Source organism: Thermobia domestica, chromosome 13 (assembly GCF_964235325.1).
Source record: "Thermobia domestica chromosome 13, izTheDome1.hap1.1, whole genome shotgun sequence".
Taxonomy (NCBI): domain Eukaryota; kingdom Metazoa; phylum Arthropoda; class Insecta; order Zygentoma; family Lepismatidae; genus Thermobia; species Thermobia domestica.
Genome location: NC_137466.1, coordinates 120,173,459 through 120,201,067, shown reverse-complemented (window position 1 = coordinate 120,201,067; position 27,609 = coordinate 120,173,459). Strand labels below are relative to the sequence as shown.

General features: G+C 34.7%; 1 protein-coding gene and 1 non-coding gene across 5 annotated transcripts in view; both read right to left on the bottom strand.

Annotated features, from left to right (window-relative positions):
- Nucleotides 1-494: 494 nt before the first annotated feature.
- LOC145668454 (BTB/POZ domain-containing protein 6-like) overlaps nucleotides 495-27,609 on the bottom strand; it is a 75,615-nt gene continuing 48,500 nt past the window's right edge. For all 4 annotated transcript variants that reach the window (XM_081736334.1, XM_081736335.1, XM_081736337.1 and 1 more), the window contains 2 exons: nucleotides 20,892-21,096; nucleotides 495-10,698 (listed from right to left, as the gene is read on the bottom strand). In XM_081736334.1, the coding sequence (XP_081592460.1) occupies nucleotides 9,856-10,698; nucleotides 20,892-21,096 (1,048 nt within the window). In that variant the 3' untranslated portion in view covers nucleotides 495-9,855. The remainder of the gene's footprint in view (nucleotides 10,699-20,891; nucleotides 21,097-27,609) is intronic.
- On the bottom strand, nucleotides 22,655-22,728 carry TRNAR-UCG (transfer RNA arginine (anticodon UCG)). The gene has a single exon. It is a non-coding gene; the product is annotated as a tRNA-Arg (tRNA).

Below are 27,609 nucleotides of genomic sequence, written 5' to 3'. Positions count from 1 at the left end.
GTAGTCTTAAAAGAGAACAACTGTTATGAAAATTTAAACACAAGGTCTTATTTATCTTTTTTATTATTATTTTGTGCTACATACAAGAACAGGTAAAATTATTACTGAGATAAATTGGTACAAAAATAATTCAGTTGTTAGTTAAAACATAGACAATGTTCAAGAGTACTTTTATCTTAAGGAAATTGAGAATACGATGGAACGACTATTACATACTTCAAAAGTGATTTTTTTAAAAAAAAAGTACACTATTACCTCTGGTATCCGAACGCCCCTGAGCTCGAATAACTTGGAATCCAAACGAAAAATTCGAACAAGTTTTAACCTGCAAATTAGAACACCTAACATGTTTTCATGTGTGTTTGTGTGTACAGTCAACGACAAAAGTTCTATTTGTTTGGTACAATTTATTTTGGAATAACGGTGGTACGTACACCGCTTCACCGAGTTTCAAGGCTGGAACGTACACAAAATTACATTTTTTTTTAAATACCGAAAACTGTACTCAAATTGTCCTTTCATCTGAGTTATTTACGAAACTAATTTCATCAAACGGGAAGAACTTTTGTCGCTGACTGTACATTCACCCAAAAATGCAGTTACATGATGTTATCATGGAAGGTGATTCGGTTTCCAACCTACCAATATAATCTTTCTGCTTTCCTCCAACTTCCATATACGCGTCATCCTTTTTAAGGTACATACAGGTTTTTAATTTTTATTTTTATTAATTTACATTTTTATTCATATATTATTACCATTCGTTATCCCCAGGAACGGACTAATTCAGTTTTTATTATTTAAAATTGTCTTGAAATTTGAACGAGATTCTGTAATGGATTAAGTTCGGATTCCAAGATACCACTTAATACATACTTAATATACGGTACATCAATAATATTCAAGTAAATTCATCTGTTAGTTAAGGCATAGACAATATTGAACAGTACTTTTATTTTAAGCAAATTCAAAATACAATGGCACTTACATTACACACCACAAAAGTAATAAAAATAAGTATTTAAAGTATATTAATACGCACTGAAAATACACCATAGGCACGTAAGTTTTATTTGCAATAAGCACGATTCTTTTAATAAGGATCAAAATAACGAATACTTAATTGATACATAACATGTGTAATTAGTTGTATAATCATGGCACAGAAGGTGCTATCTGCAAATGCGAGTGAAAATATGTCATAAAGGAAAGTAGGATGGTTTTTATATATCAACTTAGGAGTACATCCGGAAAGACTCTACAGAATAATGATATATAAGGAATTACATATTAAATTCTTTTTGTATTTGGTAGAAAATATCTTGATTTTCATCATATTTCTTTAAATTTGTTTATAAGTCACATTAGGCCAATTCAAGTAAAGTCTCCAGCAAGAGGATTTGTTCACTTGATTATTTATTTAATTTTTAAGAAAAGCTAAATGTTTTACATTTATACTTTGAAATCAACGCCTGTTTTTTCTTTTTTTAAACCAATATTTACAAATTTAACGATTTAACGTACCATTCTAAGCGTTTGTTTGAAGGTCTTTATATTTCAAGCCTAAACGTGGTCCTTCTTCAGATGGCGCAAGTGAAATGAAAAAGTTGAATACGAGACAATATAATATTAAAACAGAGGAAAAACCATTTACAGTCGCGGCCATCGATAAAGGTTCCTTACCCATACCCTTTGTAAGAAACAGACCCTTCCGCAAGCATAACCACAAGTGACCACAAAAGTCTTTTGCGCACATGCTGGGGGACAAGGTTGACACATTTTTTCTTGAAAATGTGTGGACACCATATGTTTTTCTCTTCTTTAGCAAACCATTGAGAAAACCGTACTAGAAATATATTTACACGTAAATTGTGTGATGGAAAAATGGTCTAAGAAAAATGGAAAATGATCCAGTGCCTACAACATAATTCAAATAGGGCGAAAACATCAAAATTCAACGCGAATCATTCATTAAAAAAAAAAAAAAAAAAAAAAAAAAAAAAAAAAAAAAAAAAAACTTATCTACACTATTATTTATATAAAAAAGATTAAAGTGACTTACTCATCAATAACTAAGTCAAACTATTAAAGGTAGAAACATGAATTTGTACAGAATGTTCCTTTGTCACAAAATCAAAAATTAAGAAAAGATGTTCTTGAAATATTTCCTATAAGAGAGTAAAAGAGGGTTCAAATAGTTTTTGTTACGAATAGATTATCTCAGGAATCCCTGAAGTTATTATTATTTTAAATTCCGTTGCTGAGAAGGGAAAATGGGGTCGTCATCTATAATATTATACATATAATTTTAGTTTTATTAAACAAAACGTCTCAGGTAATTAAAAACAAACATTAATGCAAAATATCAGAAAGTTGCAAATTTGATTAGCAGTTGGTTGATAAAGCTGTCAGTAAACTAAACTTAAAACAAAATTTAAAACAGGTTATTGTGAAAATGATGTATGTAAATACTCTACTATTGTATTGAAATTAATATAATGCAATCGCTTGCTAATGTCTTACATCAAAAAGTATCCTAACGTTAGTGGTTTGGGATGGGTTTATGGTTCTGATCATTGAAGCCAATTAATAGGCGATATTAAAGAAATGTTTAGGACTTGCTATATATTATTCTGATATGTGGTCTCTTTTCACTTAAGTAAGGCTACTGGTTTGGGAGGCACGAAAACGAGTTAACTCAGTCTTGGCTAGTGTTGCCCACGAGAAGAGACGCCTTGTTAAGTCTGGAGAAGTCTCGTCTCGATTCTCAAAGAATTCTTTTCCACCTCGTCTCGAAAAAAAAAAAAAATCTTGTTCAGTAATTTTATATTCTTGACTTTTAAAAGTAATTTTGGCGAATTTTTGGATTTATCCATAAGAAATTTAAATGCTTTATAGGGATAGGTGTTAAATAATTAGCATTAATTAAAAAAAATACATATCGCCCAGGTGTTTTAACCGATGTTCATACCGAAACCAGGTCTGTAGCTAGGATGGCCAGGGAAATTCCCTCCTCTTCGACTACCTTCAGACCTATGAAACTTTCACTTCTTTGTTGGTGTGTATATCAGATACCTGCTTCTATGTTATTTTCGGCCTTCGAGTAATGATTCACAAAAGATAAAAGAAATATATTAAACTGTCAGTGGTAATAAAACAAAACTGCCAGTATTATTCCAACTCAGAGTTGTCAACTGGGGGGTCGCGACCCCCCAGGGTTTTATATGGATCGCGAAGATACGCGGATGAGAGAAATATGATTAGAATCTAATAGCAGAAAATATTTTAAAATTTGTTCTGATAGGCATATTTTAATTTTTATACATACTGTTAACAACAACAAAAGATAGGTCTACTAAATATTTTCAACAGGTGCAGAGTAGTTTAAAAATCAATTTAAATGAAAGAGATATGATATGAAACTAATGAGAACTGCATATTGAAACACCAGAAAAATACAAATGCAACAAAATCTTTATATTGAAATACAATTAAAATTGAAAGCTAATAAGATACCTGAGCATGGTGTGATTTCACTAGTGCGGCAATGTCCGGTTCAATCTTCGTGACGCACATTATCAAGTCATTTAAAATACTCAATAACTTGTTTTAACAACTGTTCAAGCTTTTTTCACGAAAATTAAAAATTACTTTTATTTTTATTATCATACATCCGAAATTAAGGGATTAAAAAGTTTTAAAATTTTTAAAAGGCCTCCATTTTGAAACAGTGTGATGGATCGGATTCGATATTTGTAATATGAATGAACTGACCAAATTTGGTTTTAATCCATTCGCTTTTAGGGGAGTTACTGTAACCACTATATACAAGAAATGGATTCTACTATTACAGAAATAGATGGATATCGTGAGATCTACGCAACAGGTATATTACAAATCCCATACAAGCTTATTACAAACCAGAAATTATAAGGGGATCGCTGGCAAGAGGATGTGATAAAATGGGGGTCGTAATAGAAATTAGGTTGAGAACCACTGCTCTAACTGTATATGAATTCTTCTACAAGAGCGAGAGTTATCAAACATATTACAAAATAGAAACTTGCAATAAAATATATCAATATATTAATTTATTATATAATTATTAAAAGTAAATTGGGCAAACTATTTTTAAATAGGGAATTCTGTTTAAACATGGGATTATATGTTCGCCCGTTCGTGAATACAAATATTTTGAAGAAAAAATTCAATTGAACAATAATCAACCACAAATATTATAAGGTGCATGATCTACGAAAATAAGAGAATATTAAGAAGTATGGAATACTGTCTTACCTTGCCAAGTGCTACTTTTGATCTAAGTCAGAATCGTCTGTTGAGGAATCTGTTATTTCCACTAAAACTCTGCTTGAGTTATTGAAAACCGACTGAAGATCTCTGTAACTGTCTTCAATATCCTCCACGTGTCTTATGTAATTTTTCCACTTGTCAACTCTAATTCTGTTGAATGCACTATTTAATAAAGATACCAGTTTCGGTAGGGATTCACCTTTCATATTTTGGAATGCTACCGTCCGTTTTAATTGTGACCACATCATTTGAATTGGGTTAAATACGCAATGATATGGAGGTAATCTTAAAACAGCATATGATGCTGCCAGTTCGGCTATTGCGTACCTTTTTCTTCTTTTGTTCGCAGGCAGTTGTTCATCAATAATTTGGAGAACAGGTATTATCGAGACCGGACCAGGTATGGCGATATTGTGGATTCGCATATAATTAAGAATGGTTCCTTTTCTCCACGATGTATTAGGTTTCGGATTAATTACACGGCTATGGCAAGGGACATTATCCAACACTATCTCTTCATTCCTCCCATCTTATTACTTATTTGAATTATTGATCCTCTACTCTTACCTAACACAATCTCCATCTCTGATCCTCATCTATCAATAATTAATTACCAGGAAATAACTGATGGCTCCTCTAAGCGTTTTAGTATGGAGTTTACAAACTAATTCTCTTAAATTTCTGCGTTTATTGTCCCATGATAATCGACAGGAGCATCAGATATTTTCTTGTGGGTTATAAATAAAGCACAATCACAAAACCAAATCGGCCACCACAGTGCATAATAACGATCCTTTCCCACTTTTTGTCCGAAGTTGAAACTGTGCAACTGTCAGAGTCGTCGGATCAAGTTTTCATTTGGTACGTGTTGCTTTCGTACTAAGTTTCGTCTAGGTATACGTCACAGTATCCCGCGGAACGGTATCTCCAAGAAATAATTTCATTGGACTCACATTTCGCGCTTTTTCTAGACACTGATTTATTCGAAAACCACATACTATGTAACAGACGACGTAATGTTCTAATCGAATAAGAAAATTCATAGTTAGTCCCGGATGTATTCTCACACACAATTCGAGACAGCGTTCTTACAGTAGGTGACACTCCTTTCTTATAGTACCCATACACCGTACGTCGCAGCAAATCGCGAGTAAAATAATCTATTTTGCCGTGCTCTCTGTTCACGTGTAATTTTTTTGGCGTTCGATAAACACTGGGATCTGGAATTTGTAAAATACTTTTTATTGTTGAGAGTCCAATCCGCGTAGCGTCGGCTGTTAGCTTCATAACGTTTTTGCTAGGTAAAACTCCACCTTTTCGAATAACTTCACGCAAAAACTTGTACATTTCGCGCTATAAGGACGCTTTGCTCCACTTCCAAGTACACGATCCTCCTTTGTGCTACTTGGACTTCTCTTTCCAGAAGGGCCAGGTTGCGGATCATTTGGTACCGCCGAACTACTAATCCACGGCCGAAAGAAATAGGACATTTTCACGCAGCGAGAAAATACTAAGACACCAGCACACTACAATCACTTTGAACAATGTGTTGAGGGAAACTAGAGAACTCAAATTTACCAACTGACAACTACTGACATTGGTGGCCATAAACATTAAATTGAAGCGTTCTATAAGAAACTAAGTTTATAAAGAAAGCATTCTAAGCTAAGATTTTCTCTTCTTTCTATTCGTTTCTTTGAAGTTTCAAAACAGTAGAAAAAAAAAAAACTGTTTTAACTTTTTTATATGTTACTGCTCATTCATGGATGAAGAAGACTTAAATCAAAACTGTCTTTTTTTTCCTTTCCTTTATAAACTTAAAAAAATGATATTTAAATTTACAAGGATGTGATTCATTTTATTATGGTTTACAAAATCCGGAAACTTATAAAACTCAAGAGGAAAAAAAGGAAAATAACCCTACTGCCTGCCTTAAGTTGTAAATTATAGCACCAAAAGTAAAGTCTCTTGCAGGAATTGAGAATAAATATTTACCCTTTTAGAGGTATTTACACACTTAGCTTTTATCTATCTATCTATCTATATATGAAAACCTTCAAACAGGGAGGAACAAGGTCATTCAGAAATCTGGCAGCATTGACTCCTTCGCGAACTCCAGTGAAGTTTGCGGTTGCTAGCTCCAGGAGGTAGAGGAAAGTCTTTCCTCTTCCAGGAAAAATAGTCGTTTATCCATGGCCCCAAGATTAGATAAGCTACGAGTGGATTTTAGTGGTTTATTCATTCTAACCTTTAATTTAGCACTTCGATTTCACATCATTTGTCTTCTAAAGCAGGACCATTACATCTATGTCCGAAATATAAAAAAATAACTCCATATGTAAATCAATGGTGCAGTATAAGTTCTACTTTTTTTTTCTTTATACATTTATCTGGCTTCTTTTACACTCGCGGTACAATTTTCTATACCACAGAAAGTTGTCACAAACAAACTTGATTTTTATCTTTTTTTTAAGTAACTTAATAATGTACATGAAAAGAAATCTTAGATCACGAAAAATACAAAAAATTGTTTTCGAGAATGGACCTTTAGCAAAGGACTGAAAGTTCTGTTTGTATAGCGGTGAGTTTTTGAGTTTTTTAAGCAACGGAATGCGCTAGTTAACAACATACGTGACTCAAATTTATCATAACAATATTGTATGTAAAACACGATTCTAAATTTATAACTCTCTTCTCTTGGTCTCTCCGTTTCGCACGGTTATTTTCACATCTCTGAACTTACCAACAAATGGCATGATTCTCAATTCAGCAACGTAAAAGATTAAAATTAAATTCACGAAAATGCTATATGTCTAAACAAAATTCTAAATACTGCTCTTAACATTTTCTTGTTGTTATTGTTATTTCTACAATTATGTTTAATGGAACATACTAAATCTACAATATTTTATTTTTAATCGAAATCATTAAAAACACTTTTGCAAACATAACTGATATGAAGTCATTTTATGCTGGAAATATGATATGGGAAGTGAGAAGAAATTTTTGATGGAAACAAGACGACAGGATGTAATTTCGAACCATGAGCAAATCGAGAACATTAATCGGTTCACTTACTGTGAGCACTTTCTTTTTTTACCGTATATCTTTTATTTAATGCTCAATGTTATGCTCTTTAAGCTAAAGGAGACGGAACTGCATATTAAGAATAAATTTCTGAAACCATTACACATGCTCCGAAACAATTTTTGGAACCATTACACAATGCCGTGAAGTGGAAAATCAGCGCCCGGGGCGAAAGTATAGAACGGCGCCCCCGTACACATGAGTGAGGTCGACAGACTATCTGCGAAGCGCCGTCATGGTTAGCGTGAAGAGTAAGAAAATTTTCAAAAATAAATCCCGCTTTTACTTGATTTTGAGCATTTTTTATTACTTTTTTCCTTCTACATATTTTATAAATGTGCATATGCCTTTTACTAACATGAGTAACATTATAGGATCATTTCCTAAAGCAGGAAGAGGATTTAAGTACATACTAGTAATATTCCAAGTAATTTTTCCTCTCTTTTTTCCTCCCGAATTTTGCGTCTCCTTACCTGGGCCTCGCTCGCCCTCCCAAGGACACGGCACTGCATTACACCTGCTTTGAAATAATCTTCCAAAAAAGTGCAAAATTCAAGTTTCTCTGATGTACAGTGGCCACATAGCACTGGACGAAATTTATCGTAACTGGAGACGTTCTAAAAAAATGCGATTCTGAAGACATTTCTTTTTACATTATTATTCTATAATAGTAACTGCCATCCCTGTATACTATTATATGGGAGACATCCTAAACCAGTTTGAAAAATTATACTTAGATACCTAGGTGTAACTCTTAACACTTGTAACTTGAACAACTCTGGCAATACAAACGATGGTATTAATCGAAAAAATAGTAACAAATTGAAACACGAACAAAAATAACATTAACCAGAGGACTGTCTTTCTTAAATTGTAAATGAAAAAAAAAAGTTATAATTGAACAGAACGTACGTTTTAATTAACGGCAATTTATCTAGTTGAGAATTACTTTATATTAAATATTGTGAAAGCTGGAATGTGACAATAATTATTTGGACTTAAATCGAAATGATACTCGTTATCAAAATAATGAGAAAAAATTAATAACTATATAATTAAACGCTATTCTTAAAATTAAATTTTATGGATTTTTGAATGTACTTCATCTGATGCTTACCTGGAAGTGTTTTAACCAAACTAAAAATATCCTTTCTAATTACGAATATTTTGATAAAATTCTACTTAAAAGAATTAAAATTCTGGTGCGTTAAGACTTTTCTTCTTTTTCACTTCATACTACTGAATCGACATCACTTTAAAGTCTTCTCAGATTAAAAAATGTTTCTTATCCAAAGACAATAACAGTTACCATAACTTCTTCGTAGAAATTCTTTTCTGCACAACAGAATGGACAACCGAAAAGAAAATTTGAGAGCGAAGGTACTGTCTACAATCAAAAAAACTTTCTTCTTCTGTAGATTTATTTAATTTTTCTAATATATTTTGCCCGCTTGTCTTGCTGTCCTCAGCTTGGGAGGAACGAAATTCCTTAGGATAAAATTTGAGTTCCCACTTCTCCTGTACAAAGTTGTAAGTACAACTTTTTTTATATTGGATCTAAAATGATGTAGAATATAAGTTTGTTGTTAAACACTGAAGAACAAAAAATCCTGTTAATTCCAATGTTGCGAGTCACTAAAATTTCTTGACGAGTAAAGCTGTAAGACACGATCAGTAAATTTGTAGATAACTACGATTTTGAACACGAACATAAATTTAATAAAACTATGAGACGTAAGTTTCACTTGCACATAGGTTAGAAATTTATCATGTAATCCCACTCTTTGTCTAAGCTGCCTTTATCTAAATTTAATTTTGGTTCCTTCGTTCTGATGAAATAAGATTTATATACAAGGAATGACAAGGTTTAGCGTAGAATGTTTACTTCCTTGATGGGTGTTTTGATTTATTTAAATGCTTAGATAATCCGAGATAGCTGATTCCTCATCTTTTGCGACTCTAATATGATCTTTTATTCTGTCTTTATTTCTTTTTGTCATATCTGTGCATGATTATTGGCAAGCAGGGATAATTTCATATATTCCTGAATGCATTTTTTCACTTCTGTAAGTTTTGAATCCCATTAAATATTTTTTCTAAATTTTTTGACTCCAGTTTTGCCCCACGGAATTTCGTTCTTCCAAAGATGTCCATAGAAAAAAAAAAAAAAAAAAAAAGGAAAAGGAGATGAGCTATGTAATAAATATGTTAGAAATTTGTTTCATAGTTTTTGAATGATATATGCATAGTTCCGTAACAATGAAATTTGTAATGTCAAGAATATACCTGATAGTGAAGAAAGCAGTAAAAATGAGTGAACTAGACAGTATTACTTAACAAAATAATAGATAGGTGTGGTAGAAGTGGAGTGACAATATAAATGTCCATAACGTAATATAAATTCTGACTGATTAGTATGTAATACACGGCATATTCTACTTTTTCTTCCTTTTTTTCTCATTTACTAATTATAAAACCATGGATATCATTCGTTTCTTCACTAAGAAGTCTCAACTTCGCATCAGGTGGCACTTTAAGTATACGGTAACAGTTACCTTCACAACTAACTATTATTCTTATTGTGTATGTCACACCAAAGAACAGAGGAACTGATTCTGGAAAATACATTGTTCGCACATTTATTGCGGACTCGACAGATATACAAGTTGCGCTGTTACTTTCTATCCTAACAGGTGCGATGATATCTTTAAAGCCATCACTCAAGGCAACAGTAATCGACTGAGTACCATGGTTACAACGGTAGCCACGATGATAATTATCATAGTAACGTTTACAACGATATAGCAACCCGCATAAACTGACGTTGTCCAAAGCCATGAATACTAGTTCTTTTATCTCACAAGGCCGGGTTTTTTCACTTACGCTGAATATCCAATTAATCTTTCTAATAACTTCAGAACTGACACGTTGCTGCCTATTGCTGCAAATAACACCAAGAGGAATGTATTTATTTGGCAGAGCTAAACATCTAAACACTGTACATTCTTCTTCTTTCGTTAACAATTCTGAATCTACAACAACACTATCAAACTCTTCAACTGTAAGGGCTAGAAACCTGAGTTTACTAATGTCCTCATCCAACACTTTCCTTAGATTATGTCCATGATATTCAAGCTTCTGTCTGGAACACTCCGCACCTGCCCAATTAAGTACAGCTTTCATTACATCCACCTCTCTGATATTTAATTTATCGCTCTCCAAAAGGGCTGACAGAGTTTCGTGTTTTATGTTCAAGAATTCGGGACTCTTCATTACCACATCAAAGCTATTCTGCATTTGCTGTAAAAATATACACTATATTTAGATTTTAAATGAAACCTTCAAAAGCTACGCTAGTTTTCACAATTATTATTATAGTGTAAAATGTAATAGTATTTAAAAATTATACCAAAATATAAAACACAATTTATTATTTGGGAATTATATTTTTTCAAATAGTGAATTCGCCTTGGTTCCTAGACTTCTTTTAGCTTACAGCGATCTGTAAATTTTCTTAGAATATATAATGCTTATTTGGATACATCTTTTGATAGATGTCATTTTACTACTTAATTTGTAAAGAAACATTTTTAAAGAAGCAGATGCCGTGAATCATTCTGATTTTAAATCTTTTCTGATTTTAAATGTTTTCCTAGAATTTGGTTCGTGGGAGCTCAGTTCCTCGTGTTACAAGCACTTTTCAATAAGTTTTATATTTCATTTCATGGCAACTGGAGATAATTTTTATATCGTAAATGATTACATATTTAAAATTCTTTCACTTCAGAATCAGAGACAATGACTGTCCTTTAGTTCTTGTATATCAGAAAAGTCATTAGAAACGAGAACTACTACAGACGGTCGTTTATGGTAAAATATGCGACTGCTAGGTAACAGAACGTGTAAGCGCGCCCGATAAATTATTGCGGGTAGTTCGAAAGTGTATGGGCTGACTTACAAAGATGCCCCCAAGTGTTGTGTGTGCGAGTAGTCTCATAGATCCGAAAATTACGGCCTTTTGGGACGGCTATATTTCTGCCTTTTCCAATATTGGTATACTTATTTATACATAAAAGAAGAGTTACTAGTTGACTGATCAACACCTATGCCAAACTGCTTAAGCTGGAAATTTAGAGGGGGCACGGTGGCCCAGTGGCAGAGCGCTTACCTCTAGTGGGTGGGGTAATTGGTTCTATCCCCGGCCAAGTAAATTTGTGGTGTACACCATTGTGTTCGTGTGTTTTCTCAGAACTCCCGTTTCCTTCCACATTCTCATTTCACCAATTCTTCCATCATCATTCACTTGCTTTATCATCGTCTCCCTTAGCCTAATCAAACATATTGTGGTACGTTAAACTGAAAGATTTCATTTCATTTCATGGAAACTTAGATACACTTGTGTTATCTAACTGCATTCGTAATTTGATCTGTTGGGAACTAAAAGAGGTCTCCCACTTTCCATCACGAATGTCTGTTACTAGAACACATGCCTTTTTCTACCCAACCTAACGCACTGCAGTCGATCACATAATATGATACATTACTAACAACGGACAGGTGTGCCAACACATCAGGGTGTCTACTAAAATTCCGAAATGAAATTTCGTGACTTTTTCTTTACCAAATCATAAAATTTCCTAATATTTTCAAGAGCGAATTTGGGTGCGAAATACGCCGAATTTTCATCCATGCGATAGAAACATACTTTGCTTCCCGATTTGTAGCGTCTAAAGCCGACCATAGACATTTTTGGTGGTAAACTTTGACGTTTTATAGAACAAAATTTTCCAACCTACATTTAAACAGCTACTCGTAAAAAAAAAAAAAAAAAAAAAAAAAAAAAAAAAAAAAAAAAAAAAAAAAAAAAAAGCTAAATTTTGTGACTTGTGACTGTGTTATAAATTACAGATGTATCTAATATTTTAGTAACGTTCTGTATATTCTTATTGTACCATAAAAAGAACAATGTATAGAACATCTACTTATAACTTCACTCACATATTGATTTAAATTGAAACTAGATACGGAATCAACAACTAGAAACAATAATCTAATCTTTGAATTCTTAGCTAGTAGCAGCCATCATAAACATAATATACTCTTGATTTCGTGTTCAGATACAAAGGATTATCTAAGTTTGTAACTTCGTGGAATGTATGCTTTTCTTAGGATAAAATAAATAAATAAAAAAAGTGTGAATATACGTGTGTGAGGGGACTGAAGGGACTATAGTACAAAATTCTTCCTATATTTTACTGTTTCTTTCTTATGTAGGTAAATTCAATTATATCTACCACCTCCAGTTCAATGGAGTAATAAGGGTTGATACGGATTACAATTTTCGGATTCTGAGTCCATATTTTAAAGGTCTTGCTATTTATAATTATCTTTGCTCTATGGGTATTCAATATTGAAACCGGAAGTACAAATTCCGATGTCAAAACAGTGTTCAAGAAGAAAAAAACAATTACTTGCAATATTTCACTGTGTAAATGAATATATAAGGAAATTCGCTGTTAACATAATACCGTAAAATATGGATACGTCGCCATCAAATAATACTTTCCAGTATGATGGATACTTTCAAATATCTACGATCAACATTAACAGATCAAAGCCATATCAACGAAGAAATTAAATGTCGACTGAGAGCAGAGAATTCGTGTTATTATTCAGTCTGAACTCTTTGTCAGTAGAATCCTGGCGAAGAATTTGAACCTTAAAATATATAAAACGATAATTGTGCATGTTGTGCTGTATGATTGCAAAACATGGTCGCTTGATCTGGGAAAATATTTAAAAACACAGATTCAAAGTATTTGAAAATAAACATCTGAGATGAATATTCGGATCTAAGAGGGACGGGAATGGGGAATGGCGGAAACTTCATATAAATAGTGCATAACTTACACTATTTATCTAAGATCGTTACTCCGAGTCATTATGTTTTAGATAGGCAGGCCATGAACCAAGAATAGAAGGAAGTAGGAAAGATTTCAAAATTTTTAATTGGAAAATCCAATCGGAAAAAGATCATTAGGAAGATCTAGACGCAGGTAGGAGGACAAAATTAAGATGGATTCCGAAGAAACAGGAATATAAGTAAAATCTAGATCCAGATGAGTAAGGACAGAAATAATTGGAGAGCTTTTGTGAATGCGACATTGAGCCTCCGGGTTCCATAGGTCATACGAGTCATTGTTAAAGATCAATGTAGAAACTAGAAGTTGTTAAATCCTTCCTTCCAAACTGAATGATAACGAAGATGATCCTTTTCTTCGAACGTTAAATATACTACCCTGACATAAGTAAATCGACATCCACCCACCGCAGGGTAATAAGATTTCTTGGAAACGCCAAATAAATGCGAACAGCCGGTGAATATTCCGTTATAATGGTATGATCATTCAGTACAAGTGCTACCATGACCAGCGGATGTGACTGCGAGAAGCTGTTGGATTTTACCATAGATTGCATCAATGGGCATTAGGAATTAGTAAAGTTAGTGTGCACCCTCAGTACTGTGTTTCGTATAGCAATAGCAACTGTTAATAGGATTATAGTGTTCAAACAGAATGAGAAAACATGCGCAGACCCAAGATCGGGTCGACCAGGCCCAACACCATACCTAAAATGAGAGAGAGATCCTCCGGAGTGCAAGGACCCAGTCATCTATATCCACCATTTACATCAAATCCAGATTGACAGATTAGCATGGACCGTCTAGTGGTTTTTGCATAGTGCTGGAATGTACCGACGCGTCGACAAAAACAAAGCTGCACTTACAGAACTAAAGATTACAAGAAGACGCAAGTGGGCCATCAGCACGTGCAGCAGCCACAACACTTTTGGAACCATTTTCCATTCTCGGATGAAAACACATTTTCCGAAATTCTCGGACACCGGTCGACAGTGGATGGACAATTCCTCTATCATACACTGAAATGTGGCGGCGTAAGTGCCATGCAATTTAGAAAGGTCGTAGCAACCTCATTTTATGCGAAGTAATTCCATGATATACACGAAAATAGGCTCCCTTCTTTAAAATAGGCATGCTGTCGCGGGATGACAAGGAATTTACCGATGACAGTGCATCATTGCATAGGGCAAACTTAACCACTTACTTGAAGAAGTAAGATGGGAGTTCAAACTCTTTTGTGGTTTGACAATTCCCAGACTTGAATTTTAAAGAAAATCTGTGATGATTTTTATCAGTAGATATTTTATTAATCTTTCATCCATGAAAAATTTTTGAAAGCGAACAAGAAGTCAAGTTATACTTTTAGTTTCTTGAATATCTACTTTACTTTCTACTCGTTTATCTCTTCAAGTACCGAAAGAAAAAAAGTTTAGAGTCGCTCGTGCACTAAGTTAGTCCTGAACATTTGTCAATCTTTCTCACTTCAACCAATGATTGAGTCTCTAGTTTCTGCTAACTGACAGCGACGGGAGCTGTCTGACCAAGAGACTATGAACTACGCCGCCAATCGTGATCTACTCGTTTCTCGCGCGCTCTTTAGCCACGAACATGAGTATTAATGTAGTTTGTGCTTCATATCGCAAATGTAGCATATTTTCGTATATTATTAGCTGAAATACCCGTTCTTCGCACGAGAGGAATATGTGAATCCTCTTCTCCCTTAAAATACGTATTAGTGCCGGAGCCATACTACTGACGACTGTTTAACAAAGTGTATAGAGAATTTCTCTTCAAAACTTGTTTCCTGTCTGTTTTTACCTTGGGTACGCATTTCTGGTATGGGGAGGTTTCTTCCAATATGGCCGACCAGCCAAAGTGCAACATTGGTGGAAAATAGCCTATATCTCCGAAACGATTGCTTTTAACACAAACTTTCAACGGACCAAAATTGATTAGCACATTATTTTAAATTAGATACGCCATTTTTACATGAATTACATACAGTTTTATATTGACAATGCATATAATTTATTTTTTTGAAACCATTAATTAAACTTGGTAAGAAAACTAAGTATGTGAGATTAACTATTTGATTTGTTTTATGTTTTAGGATTTCAGAAAGCTGCATCTGTAAAAAGATAAATAAAGATTATAAAAAAGTATAACATACTCCATCACCAAAGCGACAGAGGAAAATCAGTAGTTTTGAAATATGTGTTACATGTAACACCCTATTTCATGTCTGTAGTAGACAGGCAGTTCAGGGAACATGCAAATCTAAACCTTTAATAACATATTTGAACCACGTTGGTTTATGCAGTAGCTATGATGACACTGTTCAAAGAATATACAATTCTTTTGTAGCAAAAGTGTGGAATTAACGATGAATCCCTGTGACCCATTGTCAACACACTTAGCCAGAGGTATTCCGTTTCGAGCAGCCATGGATAACTTTGACCATCAAGAGGATACAAAATCAGGCATTGGTAGTTCGCATGACACAGTCCTAGTATTATTTCAGAATGTACATCATAATACAGTAATTCAGAGCTTAGATTTGAATAGTCTTACATTTGGTAAACACAACTAAAACTGAATGATATTTTAAGCTGTTAAAAGCTCGTGCTGTTTAACAACCCTAAAGAGAGAACATTGATTATAATTTATGTCCAGTAACTGCTCCAGGGACGAAAACATCAGTTTTAACGTCAAAAATAGATTTTACATGGTCAATGGCACGATTTTCATCAAATTATGACTTATCTACTAGCAGTTTCTGAGGTACTTGCTCTACCCTCGTGGAGCGTTTTAGCTCATTTATTACTAAAAAGAAGTTTCTAAAAACTATTCAGCATCTGTTCCCATTCTCCCTTTTCCAGCCACTAATCAAGCATCTATATACACAACCATGGTAAATTCTCAGGACTTTTTGATACAGGTAAAGCAAGAGTGTAGAACTCCGTGGAGTGAAGGAGTATACCATTTAGCCAAGGAACTACAGTTGTAGTTCCCTAATAAGTTTGAAAATATCTTTTTTGGACTGGGTTAATTTCATACAACTAAAATCATAATAATACGAGGGTTGGGGCAAAAGTCATGGCAACTATTTTTTTTTCTTGAAGATACCAGTCCGGTTGAAAAATGTGACATATACAGACGACAGGACAAGGTGTTAACTACATATGTGGACAATAAATAGCACTGAAATATCGCAACACACTAATTTATTACGGTAGTATACAGGGCAATATGGCCTTCATGGTGCAAAAGAATGACAACACAGTACGTATATAGTCGACATGACAAACCTGGGCCTAAAGACCCTCAAAGTAATCCCCTGGTACTTGCACCACACGCTGCCAACGATATGGGAGGCGCTGAATACCATTCACCTCAGCATTTGCCGCACCATGTGTGAATCAAATCACCTGTTCGCGCACAGCATTAACAATGTCCTCGTGTGTTGCAAACCGCCTACCACGTAGTGGTTCCTTAATCTTTCGAATGAGATCCAAGTCACAGGGCGAAATGTCAGGAGAGTACGATGGGTGCTCCAATTCTTCCCATCCCCAACGTCGCAGTAGCTGCCCTACAATGACACCCCTGACGTCATACGCGGCGACGATCACCATCAATTTGACTGGGGAAGGATTTTGTCGGAACTTCTGTCCTTGGTGATCCAACATGTCGCCACTCCGCGGACTGACGTTTCATTTCTAGTTCGTATTCCCTGGCCCAAAATTCATTGATGGCGATTATTCGTGACAAGAATTGATCGCCGTCCTGTTGCCAGTGTGCAAGGTGGTCGGAGCATATTGCATAGAGCATCCACCTTTGAACTTCCGTCAGTGCATGCGGTACCCACCGTGATGCGATTTTGCGTGGTTGCAGCTCTTTACGCAATATCCTGTGGACGGTGCGTTTCTCGATGCCACTTGCCTCCGCCAACTCCAGTAGCATCCATCGTCTGTCTTCATCCAGGAGCTGCTCAATGACGGCACGTGCCACGTCGGTCTGCATACTGACAGGTCGTTCCGAACGTTCCTCTCACTGGTTGACACACGTCCTAGCTGAAACTTTCCTAACACCGTCCTACTGTTCGATATGGTACGGAATTATTCCCAAGGGCTTCCACTAATTCACTGTGACATTCCATCGCATGAGAACGGCTATTTTCATGTAAGCGTGCTGCTCAACACGGGTTACTTCCATCTCGCACGACACTCACCAACTGACTGATTTCATAGCCCTCGCTGTGCTACTACCAGCTATCACAGAGCCATCTATTCTTCTGTATACACACTATGCCTGCAGAACTTCCACACGACACATAGAAGTTTGTGATCCGCTCAAATATCTGCAAGAAAAAAATAGTTGCCATGACTTTTGCCCCAACCCTCGTATATTTTGGGCTATATCTTAAATATTATGAAATATTTGAAGCATTAATGGAAATTGAAGTATTTGGTCCTAAAGTGGTCGAAAGTGCAATACAAGGTAATCATTACTATAGAGGAGTTCGTGGCATGAACATAATAGTAGAAGCTGTACAATGAATCCAGTTTCAACAGTTTTTTTTATGAAATCTGAGAAGAGGCCACCAAAGTAAAGAAAGGCCAAAAATTATTGATTTGAAAGTGGAAACATCTAATGCTGAGAGCAAAATTGATATTTCAAGATATTGTGGCTACTCAATTAATAAACTTTTAACATTTGAGCTAACACCAGCGTCATTCTTTATGGCCAAAAATGGCAATATGATAAAATCAAACAAATCAGAATTAGTAAAAGAGCTTGAAATAAAAATAAAAACCACATTCCAATGTCATCCAAACACATCCTGCATAGTATTTGATTTTATGGTTCATGCTCGCTGCATAGTTGTAAATTCAACGAAGAGGTTTGGCAATTTCGCTGAGAGTATGCTAAAGAGGATAATTTATCTCTCAAATCATCCAAAAGAGATTTTATATTTACAAAGCTGATAGTATACCAGGCTTTAACAGCGGGTATAACAGGAGCGTGGTTCAAGACCTGAGAGATACCCTATCAAGAGAGTTTGTTACATAAAATAGTGCCCAGATATGTGAAGAATCAGTTGACCTGTATCTTTGAAAGATCAGTGAAACCAAACAACTTCCGGAATCTATTACAATTGTGTATACAAAATTGAACAAATTAAGACAGTTGAAATAAAATGTGCGCACAATAATAGTGGAGTCAGGCAAACTATTGGTGTATTATCTGAAGGATTAAAGTGTGTTAAGATGTCAGTTGGATGTAATACAAGTACAATTAACGCGGAGCAACAGCAAAACGATCAGGTAAAGAATATGATCAGGTGAACAACATAAACGATTGTTACTTATGGAAAAAATGAAGATTAAATAAAATCTTCAAGTTTTACGTCCCACGTTATACCGGCTAGACTAAAGGAGAGGTGATGATGAGAAATGTTTGGAGACAAGTTCTGGTGTTTCCTCTGCTATCAGTAATTTTTAGTTGAAAATTATTTGTCTTGTGAAAGAGTTGTAGGAATATGTACTGATAGAGCTCCAGCAATGTTAGGTTCGTAGTCTAGATTTATACAACTGGCAAATGGCAGATTTCCTACAATTATTAATTCGTACTGATTAATTCACATGCAAGCCTTAGCTGCAAAAACTTTACCAGAAAACCTGAAGCAGTCATTATCATTGACCATTGAAGTTGTTAATTTTGTGAAGTCAAGTGCTCTCAATACTCGCCTCAATGAGGCTTTGTGTGACAACCTCAGTTTAGAATATAAAACTTTAATTTACTTTTCCACGCCGAGGTTCGTTGGTTTTCGAAAGGTAATATGTTAAGTAGCTGTACGAGCTTACGTCAGATTTGGAAATATTTCTCCTAAGTGTAGGATTTATACTCCTTTTACTGATGACATATTTGTATTTTCTTTCTATCTTGCTGACTTTTTTTGAAACATTAAATAATCTCAAACTTCAAGATGGAAAAACGAATATAACTTCTTATGACGCAAAAAGAGCGTTCATGGAAAAGATCCTGCTCTGAAAATGCCGTCTGAATGCTTCTCCGCCCAACTTTTCATCTTTTCCTGGATTAAATGATTTCTTGACAATAAAGAGTGTGATTCAATAACGTGGAGAGACAATGTCAACTCACATGGATTACTTTGGTCTAGTATGGAACCACTTTAGAGGGTGAGGAAGAAAAAAAAAGCTCGGAAGTCGAAAGCTCGGAATATAAGGGCCACCTTTATATTAAGTGTGGAAGACTATCTAGGCTATCGTAACTAGAAGCAGTATACCTATGAAAAGTTCAGTATTCACTGATGTCAACTGTGTTTTAGTTTGTTATAATTCTGTTAATTGGTTCGGCATAGCTTAATCGCTAACATTCTCGCCTTTAATCGGTTGAAAAGGCGTAACAACTCTGTCAGATCAGCCGTCCTGAGTTCTCTTCATTCACACCAGACAAATGCCAGCATGGCACCTAACATACAGGTCCCAGGGCGCTTTGATCCTTCCCCCACTTCCTCGGACTGTGCTCACCGAGGGATTTCATCCCCCATAAGTAACGGGCTTAAAATCGCAGATGCCGGTAATGCCCATAAATACGTATAAATAAATAAAACACTTGTGATATGTACAAGAAAGGTGAAGAGATAAAATATTAGTTTTATTTACGATCACGCAATAGTACGAATTGTGTTTAGTGTAATTGAAGATTTTTTAAGTTTTATTTACTTATTTATTTTTTCATGTAGGAGGATGGAGGTGGAACGAAAATACCGTATTTGAATTTTGTAGAATTGCAACTGGAAGCTAACCTTTGTATGGACTATATGCTAACAGGCACTAAAACAATTACCATTTGAGTTCCGAAATCAATTGCCAAAAATTTTACGTCGTTAGTTATGTGGGCGTAGAAATAATACTTAGCTGAAGGTCAAGTAAATGGTGGTTGTATTTTGAAATGAAATCTTCAATTTAGGGTTCCATTCCACTTTACGGCCATTAAAGGAGATGGATGGTTAATGAAGGTAAATGATTATGAAAAACGGTGGGAGGAAACGAAAAAAATCAACGGACACGAATTGACCGCAAAAAACTTACACAAAAAAAGACACTAGGGGTCCTTCAATCCAAGGTTTTGTAGAGGAAACAAAGAATATTCGCAACTAAGGTGTCGAGGAACAGTTAGTTTTGTATCCCCCCTTTTGTTCATACTCATGTACTTAATTTCACCAAGAAAATCAGAACTTGATATTTTGTATATTCTCAGCTGAATCATAACTGATAACAATTTCAATGTTGTCATGTGATTAACATTCAAATTAAGTGTATATTTAACATTATAAACTAAGAAACTTTAATATTACTTTACGTCATGTCCATATTACAGAGGATATACCTTACCCACCATCTCTCCTTACTTTGCTTTATTATTATTATTATTATTATTTTGAGAATGTAAAATGAGAACTCCCTGTAGTATTATAATAATGCTAACTTGTACTTTTGAATTAAAATATATTGAATTTATCATGATGTAGCATAAGTATGACGGTTACCTCATAACTCAAGTCTTTCAGTGACACATCATCAATTAAGTCTGCCAATTCATACACATGAATAGCGGAAATGGGCCCAAGGTTCTTCATGACATATTTTGAGGCTTCATTCTGTAACTTCTCTAAACCATATTTCTTGCTAGCATAGATAACTTTGCATGCTTCGGCGATACTTTCAAATGTTATTTTCTTGCTGTATATCCATCTGCGAGGAAAATCATATTAAGTTTACTTTATTTCAAAGCAACTGAAATACATTAAAATTACAAGTAGTTAATTAAGGGTTCTTTTGAATTTTAAAAAAAGTAAGAACGATATGATATATTGAATTAATACAAGTATAATACTGACGAACTACAATGAAATAGAATAAAAATATGAAATTACCTTCAGGTTAAGTCTAAGTGTTATGCAATTTAGGCTAAGAGGGAGGTACAATAACTGCATGTAAATATTATGGAAGAATTGAAGGGCAGATAATGGGAGGAGACGGTGAAGCCTACGAAAACCCCTGAAGTTAGCAGAGTCCGAAATTTCTTCCCCCCCCCCCCCAACTACACTTCAACGTATCAAATATAATTAAGGTATGCTTATAGCAGCGTGGGTACTCTATTGTTCTTTGAAAAGAAACCGAATGAAAATTACAAAACATTTAACTAAAGCAACGCTAATATTTCTCAAGGCATATTTTTGGAACTGGTGTCCAGAATATTTTGCTTAAATTTCGTGCTTTCTTACTATATATTCTGTTTTTGATGGTTTAGGCTAGGTTAAGTTGGGTTATATTACGTTAATTTAGGTCAGGTTATGTTAGTACTACTTAGTAACTACACTTACGTAACATCAATTCATTTCTCCTGTAAACATGGTACGTGACGTTTGGGCCCCGCCGTTTGGACGCGGACATTTGGGCGCGAGTTAAATTAAAAAGTCATTATGTTAGGCGGTGGGTACTAAGTTCGAATCAAGATATCACATGATGTCTACTGTAGTGGAAGTCCTTGAATTATACTGGATTTTGTTTTACATATTAGAAATACTGGAATTTCAAAATTCTAAAAATTCAAAATTGAATTAACAATTAAATTTTGTAAATTTAAGTTTCAACCAAAGTTAAGTGTGCTTTTTATTTGATAACTTTACAAGCCAAACGTAAGTAGACCAGACTAGATATGATTGACTGCATTACATACATAGTGAGCCTATTCCACTAAAAAACTTAAAGCAGGTCTTCTACTGTAGTTATGCAATAAGTGTGAATGTCAAACACATTTCTAGTGGCTAAATGACCAATATATGTACATTTAACTATTATTTTTCACTTTGAAATTGTTCTTTTTTTTTTCTTTCGCCACTTTCTTTACTGCAGATTAAATGCTTACAATGGGACGAAAAAAAAGTGTGTTAAGTTTTGACTTTTATATTGGAATGTTAATAATAATAATAATAAAAAGTGATACCAGAAATACGGCATAGTGCAGTTTCTAAAATCAATGTCTTAGACACCCTGTATGCGAAGTATGTCTTAGACACCCAGTATGCGAAATATCAACTCGATTAGGATTTTTAGATTTCTGGGCTCTCGGCATCTAAGGCCATTTAGCCCGTCATGTTTGAGGGGCACACTATCCGGGGAAAGGGAAAGAAGGAAGCGGCCTGGACTTATAAATTAGGTACCACCCCGGCATTTGCCTGGTGTGAATGAGGAAAACCTTATTCAGGGTGACTGGCCTGAAAGAGCGTGTTACACTTTTTCGACTGAGTGCCCCCACCGGGAATCGAACCCGGGACCGCTCGCACCGAAGGCGAGAGCGTTAGCGACTACGCTACACGGGGCCACTTCCCTCAACTCGAGTGCGCGGAAATCTTTTATTGAACTTAAGGAAGAGAAGAGTTTGGCAAACGTAATACGAAAGGAAAATAATTTTAATATTCATAAGTATGTAATTGTTAACTTTTTTGAAAAATACAAAAATTAAATCAATATGTTTTAATTAACATTAAGAAAATTATTAACAGTTCGTCTGATTCCTTCATTTCCTAGCTTTCTTATATAATATAAAAATTAGATCAACATTAGATCAGAAGTACAAGAATCGTGAACAAGCGAAAAATCAATCGATGATGAGGTTAGGCAACAAATGCCACAAACGCATTAAACTAATTAATTTAGATGAATAAATAAGATAGAGATAGAAAATATACAGATAAATGAGGTGAGATAAAGATAGAAGTGTAGGAAATGTATATATCTTGATTCGAGCTTAGTTTTCAGTGCCTAGCTTACTTTATATGTTGTAAATTGTGATTTTTACTATGTACCTCGCGCCCAAACGTCTGGCGCCTAAACGGCTTTGCGCCCAAACGGCAGCGCCGAAACGTCCGCGCCCAAATGTCCTGTCCCGTGTAAACATGGTGATTTTACCGGATTTTGGCCCCCCAGTTCCAAAATTAACCCATTTCTCAAAAAACAAATCAGTTTTCGCAAGGTAAAATTTATTATGACAGTCAAAATTCTTTGAAAATATGGTAGAGAATTATAATTTGGAATTGCCAAATTTTAAATAAACAAGATTTGTTAACATACACAGTTCTGTTTGAAAATATCAAAATTTATTGGAAGATAATTCAGATGAAGTACAGAATATCTTTCTATGCTGATATCTTTACAAACCTGTAAAATCATTTACAGGTCAAATGCACAAAAAAATGGAATTCATAAGATATGGAAAATTTACATTTGAGTGCTGATGAAGTTTGTAGTGGTCACTAGATATGCAAATAATTCATTTCATGTATTTTTAATATGACATTCTCAAATGATGAAATAAATGATATTTTTTTTTATTTAATAAATTATCTATTTCATCGTATTCACATTGAAATCACATACATTTTCATTATCACGAAGAAATCTACTTATTCTTGTTGCTTGAATAAACACACTTGCACTACTAAAATAATTATAGGTCACGTTCTTTGCAAAGTAAATACTTCATAGATAATCAGACACTGAGGTAACTCTTTTACATCAAAGGAATATTTTCTGTTATGAATTTAATCAGGAAACAAAATTATTAAAAAAAAAAAAAAAAAAAACTGTAATTACAATACTGTACGTGACTATCTTTATATCACTGTGACTTCAGATAATTTGAAACATGAAATTTGATTTAAAGTGTAACGAATGCAATATCCACTTGTAAATGAATTTTCTTTTAAAATACACGTTACGCTAAATTTAAAAGTCTCTAAGAACTTATTGTTTCATCTTTCTCTTTTAGGTGAAGTTGGGTGACTGAAGACATAGATTTCGGTGTAAAGTTCAATATTAAAATTCTGTTAAAGTACATTATCACAAATTGTACAGAAATTTATTACAAACTGTAGTGGGAATCAGCATTGGCCATAGAATTGGGAAGCTGCGAATTTTTTAACTCATATTACTAATTAAATAGCTGTCAGCAAAACTTGTCGACTCACTGTCCATGTTCAAAATGGGCAAAACTGTCAAAATTTACGAATAATGATTCATTAACGATGAAATAGGAAATAAAATGAAATCTTTGAGTTTTACGTTCCACGATTATGCCGGCTAGGCTAAAGGAGAGGTGATAATGAGAAATGAATGAAATGGTGGAATCAAGAAAGTGGGAGGAAATGGGACAACACCGAGGAAACCCACGCACACGGTGTTTGTCCACCACAAAGTTTACTTGGCGCGAGCTGGGATTGAACCAGGGACCCTAAACAGCAGAGGTGAACGCTCTACCACTGAGCGACCGCGGCCTCTTAACGATGAAATAGAATAGTTGAATAATGATTAATTAATGATGAAATAGGACAGTTTAACTTCACTGCCAAATCAAATCTACTGCTACCAAACAAGTGGAAACATGCGTGTATTATTAAGCCACAGCCACTGGATAGTTATAGCTATTTATCATAATACTCAAATAAAACATGCTTGAGAAATAAGGCGCGCTTTACAAATCACAAATATATTCACATCGAAATCATACATGTTTGACAAAATAGGTATACAGGTACTTTACACATATCACTACTGTTTCCTTGCACGCAAAGCCTGTCGAACGCCCTAGGTGCCAGTAGCATGGAGTACCTCCCAGACATGACACATGATCGTTTTACCATGCTCGGCAGCAATGTGTTTGCTGATGTTGAAATACACGAGTTCGAAGCCACGAATAGTTTCTGGGTGCTTGGTTCGTCTAACATACTCTTGTTTGCACAGAGCCCAAAACTTTTCATTCTCTTTGGTTTCTGGTACATTTGGGGCATTCTCCTGTTTCTCCACAAAATCAATACTTTGACTGCGGAGATAATCCCTAACCACACGAGCATAACGTGACGTTGCCATATTTGGCGAGAACAAAACGTCACTTAGATCATGATGCAGGGTATTAAAAAAGGAGGGGGGGGGGAATCAGGCGATCTATAACACATTCTCGTAAATAGGTTTGAGCATTGATGGTACTCTCTGAAATAAAGGGTTCGGACAGATTCCATCTGCGTCCATGGCTTGCCACACGAGGTATTGCTTTGAAAACTCTGCTTTTTTCTAGAATTTATGGTCAAATGACAAGAACAGGGTCTGCGGATTGATAAAATGTTCGTTCTTGGATATTTGAAGGTCACTTGGAACGTCAACGACAAGCACTATTCGGAGACACTTCCTGTACATTACACGGCACGTTTTTTTTTACACGTTGTTCTTGGTCTGTTGTTTCATTGGAACAGTTTTCTATGTTCTTGCCTTAATATTCAATTTGTGAAGTTTAAAGTTACTAAGAATAGATTTGGCTAAAGATGTCTTGCGCCTGTGCATACAGAAACGATCGGAACTGTCGTAAATTTTTGGTCCACCTTATTCACAACTGATTGGGTTGTTTTGACAGCGGATCATCCTGTAATCGGCTAATGCTCGGCTGTTCTTGATGCTTGAAAATGTCCGAGTACCTTGTGTATCATTTGTGGTAGTTTGTCTTCCTTCGTAAAGTGTGCAACAGTGTTTCCTTAATTACGATTACTGTCATTTGTGTAATACTGCACTAACCTCTTCGAAAAGTCTTCATTTGACGCACGATTCATGTCTTTGTTTGCACTGCACTGACTGTCACGTCTTCCTTCACTTTCGCTTCCTCACTCCGCACTGATCAATTTTATTGCAACCGACAGGTGCTCTGTTTCAAATCAAGCTCCATTTCTCGAACATGCTTTACTTAACTTTTCCGTAGCAATTTCGACTTTAAAACACAACGAAAAAATGTTAGTTCAGTTTAAATAACAGTTTTTGAAAGTGTCTCTGAATAAAACATGAAAAATACTAAATACTACACAATGTGAAAACTGTTATTTAACTTCTATTGAGGCGTCTCTTTGGTTTTGAATCCTTGTCGTAATTTTACATGCCTTCTCTTTCACTCAGTAGAAGGGAAATCAAGCGTAGTTTATTGAGATAAAAAAAATTGTTTTAAAATCTTCCCACAACTAATATTTTCCAAACTTTATCTAAAGTATGTTTTAAACTCTTAATATTTAAACTACTTAATAAAACAAAAAATCCTATTAAACTAAACTAAACTACTATTTATGATAGTATCTTTATCTGTGACATCGCTACGATTATCGCTTTCAGGGTTGCTGCGCATCTCGATACGAAATTCCCTGACTTTTCCAGGTTTCCAGGTCCAATGTGTAAACTTTTCAGGTAGCGCTAACAAGTGAGAAAAATGTTATTTATAATTCTGTAGCAGTCTAACTATACATTTTAACTATACAGAAAAGGCATAATTTTACACCAAGTGCCTAAAATGATATTTTGAGTGAACACTCTTAGATGTGAAAATGTTCATGTAATGAAATAAGCAACTTACCGTTTTCTTTCTTCCAACGGTTCTCTTGACGACCTATATAATTATTTAACAGAATAATTTTCTGAAAAGTTTTACTTTTATGATTTTACTATTACACTTAAAACATTTATTTTGTACTGTACTCTTGTGTGTCATTAAGGAACTGCACCTATTCATATCTCTACAAGCACTTCTCTCCAGTACACACGTTTAAAATTTCAAAGCAGTTAAAAAACGACAGACTTCTGGTGAACTGAAATTTCAAAGCAGTCTTCTCAAGTAAGTTTGTGCAAAATGTCTGCAAACATTTCCAACATTTCTGTTTGAAAAGAAGTATATCTTTCGAGTGTTCAACAGCATCACGAATATATCCCAAGTTAACATTTTTTGCACTAACCAAGTTCTCTGAATCTGTCACATTAATCTTAGCGATATTTGTAGCTTTAACCAGTACATCATGTTTAACGAATCTATTCATTACAGATGCCATTACGTTTGAAAGTTCTGAAATCAAGAAAGGAACCATGGGCTGTTCGGTCTGAAATACCTTTAAAAATGGTTCAACTTCAGAAGCAAGCAATTTAAAAAACGCTAATTTTGGACCAATCATTTTATCTTCTAAAATCTTTTTCATAGTTTCGTAGCGTTTCGTTTTTGGTTCTTTTCTCTCTCTCTTAGCTATTTCAACATAGTTGATTAAGTTCTTAAGAATTTCTAATCTACTCTTCTTGCTGATACGTTTTTAAATACATTAAAGTCTACAATAAGCCACTTGGTAGATTTTATAGCCGTTTTAAAACAATGATTCACGCTATGTAGACCACACGTTCCAAATTCTAAGA